General features: G+C 37.3%; 1 protein-coding gene across 2 annotated transcripts in view; it reads right to left on the reverse strand.

Annotated features, from left to right (window-relative positions):
• Nucleotides 1-3,208: 3,208 nt before the first annotated feature.
• Nucleotides 3,209-22,393, reverse strand: part of ak4.S (adenylate kinase 4 S homeolog) — a 28,533-nt gene continuing 9,348 nt past the window's right edge. For both annotated transcript variants that reach the window (XM_018260758.2, XM_018260759.2), the window contains 4 exons: nt 17,564-17,683; nt 10,852-11,024; nt 7,872-7,990; nt 3,209-3,770 (listed from right to left, as the gene is read on the reverse strand). In XM_018260758.2, the coding sequence (XP_018116247.1) occupies nt 3,632-3,770; nt 7,872-7,990; nt 10,852-11,024; nt 17,564-17,683 (551 nt within the window). In that variant the 3' untranslated portion in view covers nt 3,209-3,631. The remainder of the gene's footprint in view (nt 3,771-7,871; nt 7,991-10,851; nt 11,025-17,563; nt 17,684-22,393) is intronic.

Genomic DNA, 22,393 nt, shown 5'->3' on the forward strand with positions numbered 1-22,393 from the left:
ATTCCTTGGATACAAGTGTCAACATTGCCACAGCAGCCACTGCATTTTAGAGAATGACAGGAATCATATATGCCCAGCAGATGGAGTGCCACTGTTTTTACAAACTGTGGATTAAGTGATATAATAATACTTGCTTTTTTAATCTCTACATGGATCTCGATATACAGTAAGATTCACAATTCAAATCTAGAAGTTTAAGTGCTGAAGTACAATACATGTTCTAAAATATGGTGCTGGTGGCTGCTAGTGAAACCACCATTGAGCACTATCACGTTAATTGTGATTCATAAACAAAGGGAGATGATTGTTTTTACAATATACAAGATATGATTGTTTATACAATCTATTAGATTATTAGATTATTGTTCAGGTTTCATAAGGTTGAAAAAGGAACATCAAGTTGAGACCTGAACAGGCATTACAAACACTGAACTGTCTGGGTAAAACCAAACAGGTGGCAAACCTATTTGAGCAGCTATTGAGAAGTTAATATTAGAGGTCATGACAAATCATCAAGCAGAAATGGAGCTTTGCCTGTCATATAAATTGATGTTACAGGGCTGATTATTAAGTTCTGATGATTATGTGCTGGTTTCTGAGTTGCCATTTACCAATAATTAATTACGAAATCAGCCTCAGCCTTATATTGTGTCATTTATATTCTATGGGGCATATTTGTTATGATGTGTAAAACGAAATGTGGTGAAAAAATGGTGTAAAAAACTGTGTAAAATAAATGGTGACATGGTTTGTAATTTTAAACCATGCGAACGCCAGATTTTATGCTGTTATTTTACTTTAAGAAAAAAACCACATAAATGTATGCCGTTTTAGCGAACCCTGGTGATGTGTAGTGTATTATCTGTTGTTTTTTACACAACATAATAAATATGCCCCTACGTGTATTGTTTATTTTGAGTCGGCCCCTAAGCTCAGTAAGTGACAGCAGCACAGAGCATGTGCAGTGAATCAGCAGAAAAGAAGATGGGGAGCTACTGGGGTATCTTTGGAGACACAGATCTTTACTGCTAAAGGGCTGTGGTTGCCGTGGGCTGTTGCAGAATTCCATAGCATAATGTACAACATTTCTGCCCTACTTCTTTAGTTAAGCTTTAGTTCTCCTTGAAAGTTTATGAAGTACTAAGAGTAAATGTAAATGTGAACTGCCCTTTAATTGAATACCAGGTCTGTTACTACAGAGGAAGTGCATATAATGTGAAAACAAAAAGAAGCAGCTGCTTTTTCTATTCTGACACAGCAGTAGGAAACTGTAAGCCATCTTCTACACCAGTGGTCCCCGACCCATGGCTTGTGAGTAACATGTTCCTCACCAACCCTTTGGCTGTTGCTCCCAGTGGCCTCAAAGCAGCTGCTTATTTAAATTTTCGGCTTTGAGGCAAATCTTATGACCGAAAGACCTTACTCTAGGCTGTCAATCCACAAATGGCTACCAGATAGCCAATTATATCCTTTATTTGGCACCTCCAGGAACTTTTTTCCATGCTTGTGTTACTCTTTTCGGGAGGGGAACATATATGGCACCCATGTGATTCTAATATTAATTATTTCCAAATGTTGCTATTTCATTTGCTCTTAAATTCATTTTCCAGAAAAAAATGTGTAGTACCAGGTTATTTGGTTTTCTCAGTCTTGCATAGTATATTTCTATACAGAAATAGTTTAAGCCATATCTACAGAAACATCAATTAGCCTGAGATGAGATCACTGTTAAGTAGAATTATAGACAAAGTTGTTCTGCCTGTAAAACTATGTATTTGGGAGAATAAAAATTTTGTTTTAGTAAAAATTGAGAGAATTAAGAACTCATTGAAAAAAAGACACCATTGCCATTTACTTGTTTCTTATCATAAAAGGAAATGCACTGTTTTTCAGGACCCTGCATTAAGGAGACTTTCTAAATTGCTTCACCTTCATTTTTAAACACACACACGCTGCCTATAGGTCTCCCTCTATTTTTACTTATATAGCAATAGGTTTAGTATAATAAAATGACATGGAGGGGTTGAATCCTTTTTTTTAGCAAATTTTACTTATTATGCATCAAGAGACAGGTTGCTAAGGAGTCCAGGAGTATTGAGGGTTCCAGACATCCTCACTGATGCTTGGAATATTTGGATTAAATGGAGTGGGAGATGGCCTTTCTGTAATTCTGAAATTTCCGGATAATGGTTTTCCAGAAAACAGATCCTATACCTGTACAACAAATGATGCATGGTTCAGGCAAGAGGAGATTCTTGAACATGTAAAGATAAACAAAGGTCCAGGACCAGATGGTATTCATTCCAGAGTACTAAACAAGCTTAGCTCTCTGATTGCAAAACCTCTGTACTTCATTTTTCAGGTTTCATTGAGGTCTGGCATGGTGCAGAGAGACTGCTGCTATTGAATTGCTGCTATTAAAAGCTATTGAGCTATGTTCTCAGGCTCAAAACTATAGGTAAACTATACTATAAACTATAGTCTGACATCAGTGGTAGTAAAGTTTTTAGAAGGGGTATTAAGGGATAAGATACTTGACTTCATTACAAATCATAATATAGGTATAGGACCTTTTATCCAGAATGCTTGGGACCTGGGGTTTTCCAGATAATGGATCTTTCCGTAATTTGGATCTTCATACTTCAACTAGAAAATAATTTAAAAAAAATTAACCCAATAGGAGTGTTTTGTCTTCAATAAAGATGAATTATATCTAAGTTTGTATCAAGTACAAGGTACTGTTTCATTATTACAAAGAAAAAGGAAATAGCTTTTTTTTGGGCACACCCAAGGACCATAGGACAGACAGAGTATGGCGCACACATGCAGAGTAGGACAGGCAGAGTATGGCACACACAGGGAGCATAGGGCAGGCTGAATAAGGCACATACAGGGGGCATAGAGCAGGCAAAGTATGGCACACACATTGTGTGTGCCCTAGGCTCCTATAAACTCAATTCGACCCTTGATAAATATGCCCCCAAGTGTGTGCACACAAAGATATTTGTGTGCATAGAGGGTACATAGATTCCCGCAAAATTTGAAAGTTTACAAGTTGCTGATCCATGGTATAGACTCTACAGACCACACAAAGAAGAGAATTCCACCACAAGGAAATGTCTTTGGTACAAATAACACCCCTGCATGCATTGATCTATTCTTTTCTAATTACAACACTAAATATCAATATAATCAATATTACTTTGCGTTTGGGTTTCTCCACTATGCATCTTTATAGCACAGAAATAGACAGTGTATACATGCGGTACCAAGATAAAATATATACTTAACAAATCACATTAGAAATACTACATTCTTTGGCCTTTTTTTTACTTTCTTTTTAGATTTTTACATTTTCACAAAAATACATTTTTCATAAATTCACATTTAATAAAGATCACAATTGTAAGTGTAAGCATATATTTTGTTTAAAAATAAAGTCAAATATATATTAAAAAAAACTTCAACCATATCAGACTAAGAGAGTTCCTCAGTTTACAAAAGAGATTTCTACAACAATATACTGATTTAAAAACCCTTAGACTTTTCAAGACATGAATGCATAAAGCAGCTAAACTTAACAGCATGTACATTTTAATATGGAGAGAGAATATGGAGAGAGCACAGCACTCTAATGCTCCTCAGCACAAAATGCCTGGCTGGTATCTTCTGGGTGCACTGGTGTGATTTTTGTACTCAGCAGTGTGTAAATATATGGCCAAATTCTGTTTGTTTCAGTGCCTGAAAAGGTATGGAATATCCCTTTATTCCTAAAAGGAAAAAATATCCTGGTTAATAAATAAAAAAATACTACATAAGCATTATAAAGTAGTGCTGCTACCTCTGCTCTGTGTGCGTTGCTTTTCCCAAAAGACTTAAATGACCAACATATTCTCTTGCACAAATGTAATATATGAAATCTAAGCAGGCTCTTCATTTATATATAACACATTAAGGGGCATATTTTTCAAGGGTCAAATTTCGAATTAAAAAAACTTTGAAATTCGAATTCAAAAACTGAAATTAAGTCGAAATTAAGTCAAAGTCGTTTTTTTTGGTCAAATAGGTCCGTTCTAGATCGAATAGGTCTGTATTCGGCTGAATTCGGAAAGTACGAATCGAAGGCATAGTGCATTCGATCAAATTCGATTCGAAGTTTTTCCCAAAAAAAGTCCACCAACTGACTCCAAATAGGTTCTAGGAGGTCCCCCATAGGCTAGGTTTTAGATGGCGAGTGGTCGAAGTTGAATTTTTTAAATTTCGATAAATTTCGATATTCAAATTTTTAAATTTATTTTCAAATTCGAATCAAATTTGAACTATTCCCTAGTCGAAGTACACAAAAAATAGCTTGAAATTCAATTTTTTTTTCATTCGAAAATTCACCTCGACCTTTGATAAATCTGCCTCTTAATATAAAATACCTGGATACAAGAGAAAGGCTTTAAGTGCTAATTATAACTCACAGTTCAACAGAAGCATCTGGCTCCTGCTATATATCTCTAGGTTAGACATTATTACAAATCAGACACATACAGATCTCCTAGGTTAAGCTCTGTTGGATGCTCTGATAAGAATAAAGCTATGTGCAGGGGTAAGCTCTTTGGTGAGCTTAAAAAAAAATTCTTTAAGGAGTAATTTATCTTTGAATTAACTTTTAGGGGGAAATGTAACAAAATTTGCAAAGAGAACAAATTTGCAAATAAAAATAAATGTAGTAATGTAACATTCTTTACTGGGCTTTTTATTGCATTGGGAATCTTAAATGCAAATCTTTTGTGTTAGCAACTAATATTACATTCCCCCATAATAATTTAGTTTATAAACTATGGGGGTTATTTACTAAACTCTGAATACCCGAAATCCTAAAAATTCGTGATTTTGTGTGCTATAATAGGCTTTTAATAAAATCACGAATTTTTCGGAATTTATTAAACCCCGAGGGCTAAAAAGCCCGAATATAAAAACACGGCATCTCAAACCTGTCAAGGTTGCATAAAGTCAATGGGAACAGTGCCATTGATTTTTGGTTGTGTCGGGGGTTTCGGGCAATTCCACTATGTTTTCGGAGCTTTCGGGTGAAAATTCTCGAAAAGGTAATAATAAATAAGCGTTAAAAACACAAGCAGGTTAGATCAGAGTTTGTAGCTGCCGATATTGAGATAAATTCGGATTAATAAATAACCCCCTACGTGTCTACCAAACTCAGTGGTGGAAAGTTGTTCACTGACACTGTGCACAGTGAGGTATAATTGTACTGTTATTTTTACTTTTTATTAGATTTCTCTTTTTGCCACCTGCTACCCATTCTCCAGTCTGCCATTCAAACCAATTCCTCCCTGCTGTGATAAATGGAACAAGTGAAACGTAGCCACAAGATAGCTAATACAATTCCAAACCAAATAGCTGCATTACAAATTAGAAATAAAAGAAGAAATAAAAAAACACAAAAAAGGCAAATTGCACATTTTCCTCGTATACCATTGTCTGCCTCCTATGTTAATTTTAAGGTGATTTACCCCTTTAAGTAATTTACAAAAAATATACAGCCACAATATGTGGCAAATGAAAGCACTGGGAACTAAATTTATGTTGCAATTATATTTAGAAGAACTTTATACCCCACTAGAGATTCACTTCTAGGCAGCTGCTGCAGTATAAGAAATGTTGGGAATAGGAAAATGAAACTAGTATCAAAGGGAGGTAACACTAGAGATAGAAAATGTACTAAGGATAAAACTAACTCAGTTTTAATTTTTCCTATTTAAAGTATTGTGAACCTTCAGTCACTGTTTATAATTAGAGTAATGTTACAGTTCAAGGCATTCTAATTAGTTTGTACTCCAGTGGTAAAAAGCTAATCATTTGTAGATTTCCTTGGAATAAAGGCAGTTTCTGCTCTTTTTAAAGCTTTGACTCTCTATTTTTCATCATTCTGCTAGTTTAGTAGGGTGTTTCCCCTTCCTGTTATATAAAATCGCTAACTTACTGTATGTTAATATTGTACCATATAGTGATTTATTATAGGCATTTCTAAAACTAGAGCCATTAAATATAAATATTCTAGCTGGTTTCTTAGAGTCCCACAAAAGCACTGCTCAGTTCTAGCAATTGTGTCCAAGAGCCTGATATTTGGACCAATGCCCAGAAAGCTAAAGGCTAATAAAAGCACAGTTGATCAACCAAATGAAAATATAAGGTCATCAGCCAAAAGCTAAACTGCATGGGCCTGCACTTCTACTTCCATATAAACAAGTGTGCATGTGGCAATCCATATCAATGGTCAAACTGCACAATATATGAGTGGCTGTTTAAATCAAAATTTCCACAGTGTATGTGGCTAGTGTTATTTATATGCCATCTGCCCAACAATAGACATTTCTCCCAGGATGGTTGAAGACACGTATTTTACTGGCCCATCAGGGTACCATAAAAAATCCAAGTGTGATCCAATTGGGTTGGGCCCACAAGCCAGCCATCTGCAAATAACATTGTTTGGAAAGATTCAAGCAAAAATAAAAATGGCCATGCGGTTCACTGCCAGCACTGTCAAGGAGCTTGCACTTTGATAAGTTGTCAGTACACACTCTTTACTGTTTCAGCCTCTTTGTTAAAACCATTTGTGGGTAAGTGCTTAACCAAGGCCTATATAAGCCCTCCATATCCTGCTGTTTAAAGCAGGTTTGCTGTGATCATAGCATGTTGTACAGTGCTGAGTATTTTAGTAGGGTTTTAAAAAGAAAGTTATAACTATATACATGCAATGATGTCAACAGACCCAGGGTTCTGCACATTACCAATCACATAGGCCCCAGTCTGTTAGTTATAAACCTGTCCTTACAGTTTAGCACTGTACCAAAAGCTGTTTTTTTTTTTTTTAAATGTAAATTTTGCATATCAGCTAAAAAACAAGTTTTATAGCCTTCATTTTAAGTATTTTTATACTCTAAAGGTCAGAATGAGTAAATTAGTCACTACAACATACAATTATGAATTTTTACTTTATCGGTTCAGTATACAATACAGGCAGATGTATTATGTGGTGTAAAAAATAACGTAATCATTTGACACAGATCACCAGGCATTGTAAAAAATCACATAATTTTTCAAGCAGTTTTTCTTTGAGCAACTTCTGCCAGAAGCACAAGGGTCTGAAGCAGTGGCAAATCTGGCATTCACATGGCGTAAAAATAAAAACACTCCTTCATAAATTAATTTATTTTACACAGTTTTTTACACCATTTTTTCAGGATTTACAAAGCATAATAAATGGCCCCCTAAGGCTCATTTGCAAACCCAAATGCAGTGTGCAAAGTGCCATTTTTTCTCACTTTGCACACTGTATTGGGGTGTGCACACAGGGTTGTCAATGGCCCCTAATATGTGACCCCCCATTACTCCCTTTACCTACACCAACAATTAATTTAGCTGTCTCTGCAAATGCTATTTTGGAGAGCAGTGACCTGCACTGACTGAGATAGTCATGTTGGAACTCCCCACCCTTCTGCCCCCTACCTTTCACATAAATAAGGCCAGGCCCGGACTGGCAATCTGTGGGGCTGCTGTAAAATGCCATAGACAGTCACTATTTAGTGGGCTGGAATCCCAGGGCCTGATTAAAAGGCACAAGGGCAAATGGTGCAGCCTTCATTGAGACCCTGTCCTTACCTCCTGCCCTAAGTAAAGGGGTGAGCTGTGTCTCCAGATGCTGCTCTCAGCACAGGCACCAGATTTTTGATGCAGACAGCAGCAACACTGAGGGGGTTTCTTGCACTTGTGCCCCCTAATGACTCCTAATATGTTCTTTACTTACACCAACATTTAATTTTGCTGATTATAATTCATTATGTAAATGCTACATGATAACTCACTTGTATAATTCAATGACAGGCTTAGCAACATCTTTGTACTGGCGTAATCTTGAAATAACAGCATCCGGCTTATCGTGCTCTTGTTGGATCAGCGGTTCCCCAGATATATCATCAATTCCCTGAATCCAAAGCAGAAATGCTAATATATAGGTAAGAAACAAGACATGCCATATTTCTACACATTTGAATGCACAATGATTTACTTGCTGAATTTAACTGTAAATAAAAGTGAATATGTGGCATGTCTACAAATGTGGACACCCTGTCTGCCAACAAGATGTTGGCAACAAGATATTCCTTGCAGCCAACAGTCTTTCTTTTCTTGCTTTGAGATTTATTTTCCTATTTTTATCATTTTAGAGTCACTGCATACTTTAATTTTAACAGCATATTCAAGCTGCCAATCCCTGCTGATGAAAAACATGCTGTAAGTATAGGTCAGTCATATCAAGTGCTCTCTAAAACACTGATGTACATGAAGGGTTAGCAAAAAAATAGTGTGAGCACTGCAAAAAGCATAAGAGTGGCCTAACTGCTATGTGTAAAAAGCGTGAGGCCAGCATCTCATTGTAGCTAGTTATGTACGGTGTCCAGATAATGGCTTGTTTTAGTTACACTGGCTATACTGTGGTTATTTTGTGTTTTGTGCCAGGGTTGGTGTGCACAACTTCTTTACCAGTGTCTGTATGTATTGGCACAAAGGTTTGTCTGAAGGGCTTTTGGGTACTGCCATGGATCATGAGTGCCCAGGCTGCTTTTTCTAGCTGCTTGCTAGTGTTGCAAATGGTTATACTGTGGTTATTTTGTGGGTTCTACCAGGGTTGGTGTGTATAACTTCTGTACCAGTTTTTAAATGGCTGCTAGGTATTGCCATGGTTTATAAAAAATGTTATAGCTGCTTGCTAGTGTTGCATGTCTACTTACAATTAAGGTGCAGGATTCAGCCTTTCTCAGCAGGTTTCAAATCCAAGTGCCTGTGCCTGGCCGAACACAAACAAGGAAGTCAAAAATATTCCCCCCCCCATCGTTTCCCTAATTTACATATGCAAATTAGGAATCCAATTTGTTTCACTATTCAGCTGAATCATTCACAAAGGATTCGGGATTTGGCTGAATCCTAAAATAGTGGATTTGGTGCATCCCTACTTTTTTACTTTTGACACGTGTCCATGGTGGCAATGTTTGAGACTGCTGCTGATGTATGTGTTAGTTTTACATGTGGCCACTAAGGGGCCCCTTTACCAACAATCAAATTGCCATTTTTTTCACAAATCTTGAAATATTTCACAAAATCGTGGTTTTAGTGTTTCTGAATTAAGCGATAGTTTAAAAAAACCTCAAAACCTGACCTTTATTAAAGAAGCCTCTAAGCTTTGAATTCTTGTTTTTGTACACATGGGTTCCAATGTGTACTCATCTCCCCACAATGTGCTAATGGCTTTTACCATGGATATTACCCCACTGAGTGGGGTTGCAATCTGGGTTTTGTTTATGACCAATTAAGATATAGTAGGCTATTTTTGGGGATTATGCAATATAGAATATTATGTGTTCATGTTACATGATTGTACATGGTACAATAATACTATAAGTGGAATGTACTATTTATGATTTGGCTCTATTTCAGCTAGTGATTTCTGGATTTCTGGATTGTGTTAGTGCAGGTATTTTGCGGTTTGTAGCACATTATACTGTATATGCCATCTTTAAGTTTACTTTCAGAAATTCTCATTATTAATATTGGGAGATTCTGGAATTGCTTTTGGTGTCCATTATTATGAAATAAATTATTTACTTTATGTATGGGGTGATGATATTTATATATTTTTATATTACCCACCCATTCTAAGGCACTGCTTGGGCATATCCTATATGGAAGGACTCAATGTTTATATAATGTCTATATATTTGTATACTGTATATATATATATATATATATATATATATATATATATATATATATATATATATATATATATATATATATATATAAAGCTTGATAAAGGGCAAGTTCATTATCTCACATCTGTAATGTGAGTTACAGAATATATCCTTTTTGCAAAGAAAATCCGTGGACAGCACCTGCCCCTGTGCACGGTGATGCAATGTATACAAAATAGAACAAAAAAATAGCACCAAGGGTCTTAATGTGATGAAAAATTTATATATTGTTAGTATATATATATACATAGTATGCAAAACCGACGTTTCAGTCCCCATTGGGATAAAGGTCCCATATTGATAAAGGTCCCAATGTGACGACTGGTATGCACAGTGGTATGCTTGGTATGCTTATCTTCTTCATCACTATATATACTACTGTATATATATATATATACTTCAATTTGGAATGTTGCCTCACGAGGAAACTTCGGGCGACTTCGGAAAGCTGAAGTGATCCGAGTGCTATCCCGCCGGCGATTCACATTCTAGCCGACGGGAAGGCATTTTGGGGAGATTAGTCACCCAGCGACAAATCTCCCTGAATCGCAGCATGTGCCACCACCCTGATAGTTCTTACTTCATAGACCTGTCACTTTTGTCTGCAATCTGTCTGTCCTGTGTTCTCCAGGACATCATAAGGCGAAGCTTCAATTTAATGATAGTAGCCAGTGTTCAGCTCAGCCATTGTTATCTAATCTCAGCAATGTTGTCAGTTTGTGCTGAGCCTTGCCCATGAACTGTGCACAAGAAGACAACCTTTTGATATTCTTGAAACAGAGACTGTGCTGCAGGTTAAAATGTCAGGTCTATAATAAGCGAAAACATGTCCCCCCTCTGTTTCTTTAATTAGGTTTAGGGTTGTCCAATTTAAATTTCTAGGACCCTGAAGGTCTTCATGCTTAGACATGGTTCATTTTACTAATGAACAAATTTGTGTTGTTTATTTCTTTACACCCCAAAAGTAAAAGGAATGTACTGGGTTTTCATGAACCTATAAACAGTATTTCACCAAACAAAACCTAGTATATATTCTTACATGAACATTGGGAGGGTTGAATTCTAAATTGTAGACTCTTCCACTGGGTTGATGAATCCAGCGAGTATTCAGCCGATCTTTAAGTGTCTCAAATGGAATATTTAAACTGATTACAAGATCAAGATCACATATTTTATCAAGAGCTTCTGCCTGGGCCAAAGTGCGTGGAAAACCTATAAAAATAAATATAGAATCTTACAATACAAATATATGTAATTCAAAAACTATCATTTAATACTTGCATTTATTAGTGCATATAATTTATTTGTTCCAAAGGATGCCAGGTTATTTTGCTTTTTTATGCCAGGTTATTTTGCTTTTTTATGCCAGGTTATTTTGCTTATTATAAGTTTAAGCATGTTCTTGTGTACAAGAATAAGTTTAATAAACTCAACATTCTTAGAAACCCCAACAGCATCAAACAAATAGAGACGTTTATCAGCACACATTCTGTTTGATTTATTATCATTTCTTCAAAGTCTTATACATTCTTAGAAACCCCAGAGGCATCAAACGATTAAGAGACATTTTACCAGATATTAATTAATTAATATTATGTGTTGAACATGTAATGAACAACATTTAATTTTAATAACATCAGATCGCATGTCAGTGTGAGGAGGAGAATAAGGTAAAATATGGAATTTTCAACTGCAACCACCTTTTGGTTTTCTGCACCTTTCAGAAAATGCTATAATTTGTTGTGCAAGCATGTCTTTACTACATACATTGCTTTAGGTTATCAATCATGACAAATAGAGGCCATGCTGTGTTATGCTTAACGATAGGACTTTATTCTTATAAATGTTTGATGATGTTATATAGATAAAAGAGCAATCACGGGTAAAGAAGATGGAGGATCAGTAAGGTTCAAACATTTATAAGGTCTATTTAATTATAAATAGCTAATTTAGAACAATACTTTTCCAGCTCAAAGGCATTGATGTTCCACTACCTGCTATGCATCCAATGCCCTGCCTTCCTTAAAGGGGTTGTTCAACTTTAAGTTAACTTTTGGGGGCCCATTTACTTAGCTCGAGTGAAGAAAAAGAGGGAAAAAACTTTGAATGGGCTACTTCGACCTTAGCCTACGACTTTGAATCGAACGATTCAAACTAAAAATCGTTCGACTATTCGACCATTCGATAGTCTAAGTACTTTCTCTTTAAAAAAAACATCGACCCCCTAGTTCGCCACCTAAAAGCTACTGAAGTCAATGTTAGCCTATGGGGAAGGTCCCCATAGGCTTCCTAAGCATTTTTTGGTCGAACAAAAATCGTTCAATCGAATGATTCGATCGAACGAACGAATAGCGCTAAATCCTTTGACTTTGATATTCGAAGTCGACAGTCGAATATCGAGGTTTAATTAACCCTCGATATTCGACCTTAAGTAAATTTGCCCCATAGTATGTGTAAGATATGTGTGTCAAAAGTGCACAATATCAAGTGTATTTCACCTGCATTAGGCTGGTGAAATAAGAAACTCCAGGAAATGTGTACTGCTGCAGCAAGTAATGCTGTTTAATTCTATTCTGGCTTTGGAAAAGCTGGATAGTGGGTCCCTGGAGTGAATGGAAGAGAGCAGGGTGGGCTTCCATTCCTTGATTCAGTAAGGGTTTTCAGCTGCCAAGCTAGAGGCAGTTAAGTAATTAAGCTACAGGTGAGCTGTAGTTAAAAGGAGGTGTGGGACTACACCTCAAGTCTTCTTCCCCTGGAAGAAACATTAAAGACTTTAAATATTTCAGTAGCCAGGGACTCCATTCCACAGATCCAGTCCAGACATTGGAGTTTACCTTCCACAGGAAAGCTGTCCTGTGGAAAGGCTATTTAAATTTAATTAGAATGGGTGGGTCTCTCAGCAGGACATAGCAGGTAGGAGACCTGGCTGTGTAAAGAACTCCCAGAGGAGCTGGGAGTGCTGTCTGAAGCAGAAAGTGACCAGGACCATGAGTGGGTCAAATTGGTGAGTCTGGCTATGAGAGTGAAGGAAGCCAGAAAGCTGAACTCTTTAACAGGAAATAGTCCTGTGAGTACAGGGGTGAGCCAAACAATACTGTTTTGTTGTGCTGGTCATCCACAAGGGGCCCAGTCTAGTCAGGGACTGCTTCAAAGTGTGAAGTTAGTGCCCAGTGGGCTAGGTTTTTATTTTATGATTTATGTTTGTTTGCCACAATGACCACCCCTGTGCATAATTGACTGTGTTTGTTTAAAAGTTGGAAAATAAATCTGTGTTTTCCTTGAAGAAGCTGTGTGTCCCTGTCTTTCTGCTCCCTTGTCTTATGCTGCCTGCCCACCATTGACCAATTCCCCCAAAAGTTACGTGTTCAAGCCGCCAGCTTGCCACATATGTTATAGAATGGCCCATTCTAAGCAACTTTTCAATTGTTTTTTAATATTAATATTTTATAGTTTTTTTGTTTTTTTTAATTGTTTGCCTTTTTCTTCTCTCTTTCCAGCTTTCAAATGGGGGTCACTGACCCCATCTAAAAACAAATGCTCTCTAAAGCTACACATTTTTTGTTATTGCTACTTTTTTATTCATGTGCTCTCCTATTAATAATCCAGTCTTTTATGCAAATCATTGCATGTTGCTAAGTTAATTTAGACCCCAGCAACCACATTGCTGAAACTGCAAACTGAGGAGCTGCTGAATAAAAAAGCCAAATAACTCAAAAACCACAAATAATAAGAAATGAAAGCCAATTGCAAATTGTCTCAGAATATCACTCTCTACGCTATACTAAAAGTTAACTCAAAGGTGAACAACCCCTTTAAGGTAATACAGCTTTCCACACTTAAAAGAACAAAAAATGAAAGGGCATAAAAGTAGTGAAAATATAATGCCTTGCTGCCCTGCACTGGTACAACTGGGGCGTTTGCTTTAGAAACACCACTATAGTTATTGTAAACAAGCTGCTTTTAGCCATGGGGCAGCCATTCAAATCTGGAAAATGAGAAAAGGCACAGGATACACAGCAGATAACAAACAAGCTCTGTAGTATACAATGGGATTCTTCAAAACTTACCTGTTACCTACTGTGTATCCTGTGCTTGAATGGTTGCCTCTATGGCCATACAGTAGCTTGTTTATATAAACTATAGTTGTTTCTGAAGCAACCACATCAGTTTTACCAGTGTAGGGCAACAAGACATGCTATTGTCATTTTTTGGTGTTACTGTTCCTTTAAGCCAACCTTGTTCTCTTTCTAGCCATAGTTTAGTTTTATGTTCACAGTGAAAGTAAACCACGCTGCCTCCCAGTTAGAGCATCTAGTCCTTATTTTTATAACCAGAATCTGCTATATTGCAAGCAAGATTAATACCATCCCTACTCATAGCTGATACTGTAGAAAGAATATATACAGAGCTGGTGCTAAACTCAAAGACCACAATGCAATACAGGCTGCTGATGGGAACCTTCCCCGTTCTTAATATTGTTTATAGGTGGAATAAACTGCAACAAAATAAGGATGATGTTCAGTAAGGGTCTGTGGAATTACCAGACTGCCCTGTATTTAGTATCTGCATGGTCATGGTTGAAACACGTCTAAACACATTCAACAGACCGTATACAGAAATAAACAGCCTGTCTAAAATTGCAATGTGTACCATCATAACTGCTTTCATATTGCCATACACGTATCACATTAGTGCCATTCATCTTACATCTATAGGTACACATCTGGGCATGGTGGTACAGGCAAAGATACCAACAAGTGCAGAGACGTGCAACTAAATTGGTTAGAGGGACGGAAGACTTAAATTATGAGGGTAGACTGTCAAGGTTGGGGTTGTTTTCTCTGGAAAAAAGGCGCTTGCGAGGGGACATGATTACACTTTACAAGTACATTAGAGGACATTATAGACAAATGGCAGGGGACCTTTTTACCCATAAAGTGGATCACCGTACCAGAGGCCACCCCTTTAGACTAGAAGAAAAGAACTTTCATTTGAAGCAACGTAGAGGGTTCTTCACAGTCAGGACAGTGAGGTTGTGGAATGCACTGCCGGGTGATGTTGTGATGGCTGATTCAGTTAATGCCTTTAAGAATGGCTTGGATGATTTTTTGGACAGACATAATATTAAAGGCTATTGTGATACTAAACTCTATAGTTAATATAGGTATGGGTATATAGAATTTTAATTAAAAGTAGGGAGGGGTGTGTGTATGGATGCTGGGTTTTCATTTGGAGGGGTTGAACTTGATGGACTTTGTCTTTTTTCAACCCAATTTAACTATGTAACTATGTAAGTGTCTACAAGAGACTCTAAGATCTAATGCAAACCACTTTCTTTCCATTATTAATACAATAAAATATGAAATTCCAGCAGCTGAAAACACAGTGGAAAGTAAAATAAATGAGTAACTGTTTTCCAACATTCTTTCACAGAGGAAGATATTCATGCAAAAATAAAAGCCCAAGGTTATGTTTTCATAATGATTGATGTGTTACTCATTTCCTTCAATGTGACATCTGTGGTAGTCAAATCTTGTATGCTTAATGGTTGTTTCACAGTCTGTAGTCTTCTTATAGGTGTAGCTTATATTTAACTGCAAATGAATGCAATTAAAAGTAACAGTAAATAAATATAGTGGTGCACAGTGCCTTGTCAAAGTATTCAGACCCTTGACCAATTTTATGATTTCACTGACATGGTTTAACATTTTACAGGGGAAAACTAAAATATGCTATTTTTAGCTTTGTACACTCGTTCGAAAATTATCCTGTTCTTCCAGGCAGATTAGCTCTCGGTTGGCCAGATGAGTACAATGACACTTTTGCACCACCATCAATTTTAAGTTGAGATTAGAAATGTGTCTGAGCTATTGTGTACTCCAGCATTACTTTGGCCTTCTTTTGTGAACTTTCTTCCAAGCTTTCCTTATTTTAACAGGTTCTCTTAAAGGGGTTGCTCACTTTTAAATTAACTTTTAGTGTGATGTAGATCTTGATCTTCTGAGACCATTTGGGTTTAATTTTTTATTATTTGTGGTTTTTGAGTTATTTAGCTTTTTATTCAGCAGCTCTCTGTTTTGCAATTTTAGCTGCATGCTGGGGTTGTTACCCTAGCAACCATGCATTGCTTTGTAAAAGAGACTGGAACATGAATAGGAGAGGGCCTGAATAGGAATATGAGTAATAAAAAGTAATAATAACAATACATTTGTAGCCTTATAGAACAATTGTTTTTTTAGATGGGGTCAGTAACTCCCATTTGAGAGTTAAAAAGAGTAAAAAAAAACAAGGCAAATAATTAAAAAACTATAAAAAAGAGAAAGTGAAGGCCTATTGAAAAGTTGCTTAGAATCAGTCATTCTATAACATACTGAAAGTTAACCTAAAGGTGAACCACCCCTTTAAAGTTTTTCCATTCGGTTTGAAGCATCCATCATCTTTTTATTTTTACAAGATTCCCAACCCCTGTTGAAGAAAGCAGTCATACAACACTATAGTACTACCAACATCATTCTAAAGAATTGGTGACTGGTCTGAACACATCTGCAAAGCACTGTATGTGTATATGACAACAATAAGATAAATACACCTAACACGTTTTCTCTATCCTGCATGGATTAACTCACTTCTTTTTTGTAACATACTTTTATTCAAGAGTATCACAAAGGTGATGCGTATGGTGATAATTATTGGTAGCTTTGTTAAAGGCATCCAATTAAAAATGAATAAGAAAAAGAAAGATCATATCAAAATTACAAAAGTATGGCATAGTACACTGTATATAAACATATCTCACGTCTAACCACAGATATAACCTAAGTGTCTAAAGCTGGCCATAGACACAAAGATATAGTCATACGAAAAAAAGATTCATACGATTTTCGGATCATGTCTGTAGACGTCCTGACATTTTTTGCACCATGGGGATGGGTCAGTTAAACAAATGGACAGGTTAAAAGAGTTATGTCGCCTACCAATAAGATCTCTGCATGTTTTTCTTTTTTGACAATATCAATGGGCAAACGTCACTACGATTTGTCAGACATAACTTTTGCACGATTGCTGTTTGTCAATTAATAGCCAGAACATCATCTGGTGTTATTTTTCCTACTTATTTAATCTGAATGGTTTGTTGTAGATTGGAAGATTGACACAAACAAGCTTTCGCCTCTCAAAGAATAAATCTGCATGTCTATGGCCAGCTTCAGCTACAACGAACTACAATTAAATTCAGGTAAACATACTATACGCTTTGAGTACATTATTTTCCATCTTGTGTAAAAAAAGAGAAATCAGGCAAGAGAACATAAGAATCTAAAGCAGGTTGATCTGTATTTGCACGTTGTATTTTGCCCATTTTGTTAATATACACAGCTACAAAATGTCAACCCCTTTATAAATATTTGATGATGAATGCAATAATACTATTGTGTTGAAGATGTGCTTCTACCAGTGTAAAACAAAATAAGACTGCACTTTATTACACTCACAACCACTTGCAATACATATCAGTATTAACATGCATGGTAAAACAATGAAAAGTTACTTTTTATAAATATTTTATTAACATAAGTAACAATGTTGGGTCCAGTTTAACATGAATATTATAGAAACTTAAGTATGGTATAGTGTTCACAAGGATATCATAATGCCATAAAGTAAAATGTTTATGATGGAGATATGTATCATGTTAATATGACACATTGTTGCAGTAGCAAGGTTGCACACACACACAGAATTAAAAGACTTACCATCTAACAGCCATGGCTGGTTTTTCATTGTTTCCAGCTCAGAAAGCATGACACGGGTAATTAAGCTATCTGGGACAGGAAGACCTTGCTCTAGGTATTTCTTGGCCATGACTCCAATTTCTAAAGACAAAAAAAGCAAAAGGTTTATACAACTGAAACCAGCAGTCAATTGATAAAGACAATTTTCTTTAGCTCTTTTTCAACATCAACAGCCTCAGAAAGCTTCTCGACCTGTCTAGGCTTGAAAGTTATGTGGTTTTAATTGTCAACACAGGAAAAACTGCATATTTGCAAGAGGCTAGCTTATTCTTATATCTATTTATGCGTAAGATTTTTTTAAACAATGTTTAATAAAACCGCAGTGCTGATTTGTAATTGCAATGCAATCATTACTCCTCTATTTTATATTTACAGTAAATGTACAAAAATATTATTTTGGCCATTGAGGTGTTGTTTTTATACCATACCAAGGAAATAAAATAATTTTTGGCTAGATATCAATTGGGGAGGCAGATGAGGAGGGCACATACATGGGCACATATGCTGCTGACTCAGGCTGAAGGAACAGTAAAACCAATAAAAGTGTATTCAAGTTGTTAATTTATAATGAACTGTTGCCCTGCACTGGTAAAATTTACCAGAAAAGACTACTATAGTTTATAAAGTTGCAACTATGGGGGCCGCCATTCAAAACTGAGAAAAGGCACAGGTTTACATAGCAGATAACAGAAGCTCTGTAGAATACAATAGGGTTCTATATAACTTTTTTGTTTTCTACTATGTAACATGTGCCTTTTCTAATTTTTTAGACATCTGAAATTATGAAATTATGCACTGAAACTGATTAAAAATGTTTATTCCTGGTAATGCCTTCAGTTGTCCACTTTCAGGAAGTAAAAAACTTGGTAAATAATTTTTTTTTATATCATCTTGTTCCACATATCAGGACAAACCAGTCCCTGAAAAATTCCCTTGTGGAGAGAGTAGCACCTCTCTTCCTTATGTTCTTTTTTCAAAGCACATTTGTATAAATGCAGTGAAAATATTAGTGATTGTTATTTTGTAATACAGTATATCCATTAATTATATTGTCACTAAGTCATAGGGTATTCTACAATGACAGTAAATCAATATATAACATAAAGGTCTTCTTTGTATGTCCCGGACCACCCCTTTCTATAGTCAATAAAACTGACATAAGAACTTGAAAATGTTACCAAAGACCCCTCACATTTTTCTGGGTCCAAGTGTCACAACACAATGATTCTGGCCTTGAAAATAATTATCTCTATCCTACTCGCAGTCATCTTTAGTTCTAGCAAGTTCTTTTGTGCACAAAAGGGCACTAAAAATAAAAATATGCAGGGTCGGACTGGGGGGTCCAGGGCCCACCGGGACTGCTATCCAGGGTCCCTCTGCCACCCTACTCGACGCGCCTCACTGCTCGCATACATGAAGGTACCACGCGCATGCGCTGACGACAAACAAAACATTTTCATAGAGAGGGGTCTTCGTGAGAAGGGGTTTTTTCCTGGTGTCCTGCCGGGCCAGTCCGGCACTGCAAATATGACTAGCCATAACATATTAAATAACCTAAATTATTTTGTTTAAAATTGTTTTCACTGCCAATGCAATTTTATTTATAATTGAAATATTTATTGAAGCTGAGACATGTCAGTTTGTCAGAATGTGCTTGACTGCTTTGAGCAGCAGGTGCCATTGGTAGTATCCAATGCAAAGCTCCTGCATGGAGAAAGGAACCAACTGTAGCTTCAAAGGCAAGAAATATATCTTTAAGATGTGGTGATTCAGGTTTAAGCTGTGGTGATTCAGGATTTCACATTGTTTGTGAAATCACAATGGATTTATGCTAACATCAAATACAAGGTAATTAGAAATTCTTAAAAGGAAAATGAAGAATAAGAAATATTAATTCCATAGTTCACAGCTTTCTAGATAATGAGACAATAAACACCATAACTGTATACAAAATCACATTGATAATTTGATTCAGTGTGTATAGGGCCAGTCAGTTGATTTATGCCCTTAAACACCACCTAGGGTTGCCACCTGGCCGGTATTTTACCGGCCTGGCCGGTAAAAATGATGGTTGATCCCAATGTTATTAATAAGGAAAAAAGATAATTATATAGGAAGGCCAGTATTTTTTTCCAGAAAAGGTGGCAACCCTAACACCACCTCAAGAGGAATAGGAGTATATTTATCAGAGAGAAGTTAGAGGTCGCCACAGTCCTCTAGACTGAAATTCCGCCACTCTCCATTGATTTCTATGGGATTTTGAAAAGCGTATTTATCAAAGGATGAACTTTCACTTTCACCCATTTATAAATACTCTTTTAAAAAATCCCATAGAAAGAATGGAGAGTAGCGGAATTTCACTCTGTGGCTGTCTGGCAGATGAAAGTTATCTAAATGTTGCTGCCATGGGTTACACATTACAGTTACTCTCAGCCAAGATATACAAAAAGAGTCATACACAGAACAGCAAGTGCACAGACATATATATTATTTTTTTTTTTTTTTGCTCAAGATAGGTTTTATTAAAGGCATAAAAAAAGAAACATTACACTGTCATTTGTTTAGTCACAGTAATATATCGTACAGCACAATGTTCAAGGCATTTGGCCAACGCTTCTTACATCTGGTTCAAATTACAGTCTTATGTGATTAGAGCATTTATTTCAACAGTATACAGTATGTAGTACAATATTCAGTGTAGCATTAAGTCCAACCATTCCTGCCAGCTATCCCATCTTTCTAGTAACCGCCCTTGTCTGGTAAGAATAATGTTTTCACAAGTACTCACAACAGTAACTGCCAGGCTGCTATGCAGGGGGAAGAGCTGCTCTTCCAGTTAAGCGTAATCATCTTCCTAGCCTGGAAGAGAGCCTTTGTAACCAGAGATCTATATTTTGGGGGCACTGCCTCCTTTGTACCAATCTGCAATAGGCAGAATGCTGGCATATTTGGCAGTACTGTGCCCGTTAGGCTCAAGAGTAGAAGCAAAACTTATGACCAGTAGGTCGCTAGGGTGGGGCTTTGTCAAACTGTGTGCAGCAGTTCTCCGCACCGAAGACAGGTGGGGGCCACATTAGGATACATCTGGTGCAACCTGTCCCTTGTATAATACACTCTATGTATCATGTATAACTGTAGCAGCCTGTCTTTATAACTGCTAGATATGTATGCCAGGGCACGTAGCGCTTCCTTCCATTGATCATTAGTGATACAGAGTAGGTCCACCTCCCACCCCTCCCTGTATTGTAAGGGTTGTGCTTGCACTTTAGCTTTGGCTAGGCCCTTGTACAGTGTGGAGAGTGTACCTTTCTGAGCAGGCTTTGTTAGCATCTCTAGCACTGTTGAGAGTGTAATGACAATGGGCTTCCTGTTATTTTGCCGCCTCAGTGCCATACTGACCTGCAGGTACTTCAGCCAGTGTGAGTTTGGTATCTGATATTGAGCTTTCATAGTGGCAAAATCTTTGGGTGCTGTGACATCCCACACATCCACTATACTATGGATTCCCTTTGTAATCCAGACACTCAGGGGGCTATGTGCAACAGCCCTGGGAATGCTGTATTGGCCCAAAGGGGTGTTTGTGGAGGATAATGCACATAGTTCAGTATTGTATGTACCCTGCTCAGTGCTTGGGCCTGGACATACTGGAGAGGGTAAGGTGCGCCACTTGGGCTGCTAAAAAGTAGTGCAGCATATTCGGTAGTGCAAGCCCCCCCTCCCCTTGTGGTCTCATTAGCTATTGAAGGCTGACTCGTGCCCGATATTTGCCCCAGATAAACTGCCGCAGTATATTATATATTAATTAATATATTAATGTTGTCAAAACATTTCATAGGTATCCAGGCTGGAGAGTGCCATAACAGGTAGAAAAGCTTGGGCATAGCTACCATCTTGATAAATTGCATTCTCCCTACGAGCCCTAGCAGAAGGCGTTCCCAGGAGATTATTTTCCCCTGCAGCCAATTTATCTGCTTATCCACATTCAACCTGCAATAGTGATCCAGTCTTTTGCTAATTTCTAAACCCAGATATGTGAACTGGGTGACTCGTGCAGCGCACAGGGATGTTCTAACACCCCTGCCACAGGCGGATCAAGTAAATACAGGACCGATTTTCCTGGGCTGGTCTGCAGCCCTGACAGGTCCCCAAATTCCTTTGCTATAGTGAGAAGATGGGAGAACAAAGGTCCCCTGTCCCCCAGGTAAATGAGTGTGTCATCCGCATGGAGTTGGAGTTTTTCTTCAATCCCCCAAGCTTGAACCCCACTATATTTGGTTCTTGTCTTACAGCTTGAGCAAAGGGTCCTATGGCTAGTGCAAACAACAGTGGCGACAGGGGGCACCCCTTCCTCATTGCTCTGGCCAGGGGAAACTCTGTGGTTAAGGTGGAATTGACCCTCAGTGACGCTTTAGGGGCCACATAGAGAAGTTTGATTAGGTTTTGGAAGCCAGGGCCAAATCTGAACTGCGACAACGTTCTCCAGAGGTATGGCCACTCCACTGTATCAAAGACTTTTGTTATATCTAGAGCTGCTATAGCCCTCTGGCCAACATTGTCATGGTCTACCGTTAGGTTCAGAAAGAGGCGCCTGGTATTAAAGTGGACCCGTCACCCGGACATAAAAATCTGTATAATAAAAGTCCTTTTTAAATTAAACATGAAATCCAATTTCTTTTTTTTATTAAAGCATTCATAGCTGTTGTAAACTCTTTTAAATATATCAGCTGTCAATCAAATATTGCCTACCCCGCCTCTATGCCTAGGCATAGAGGCGGGGCAAACAATTACTTT

Source organism: Xenopus laevis, chromosome 4S, assembly GCF_017654675.1.
Source record: "Xenopus laevis strain J_2021 chromosome 4S, Xenopus_laevis_v10.1, whole genome shotgun sequence".
Classification (NCBI taxonomy): domain Eukaryota; kingdom Metazoa; phylum Chordata; class Amphibia; order Anura; family Pipidae; genus Xenopus; species Xenopus laevis.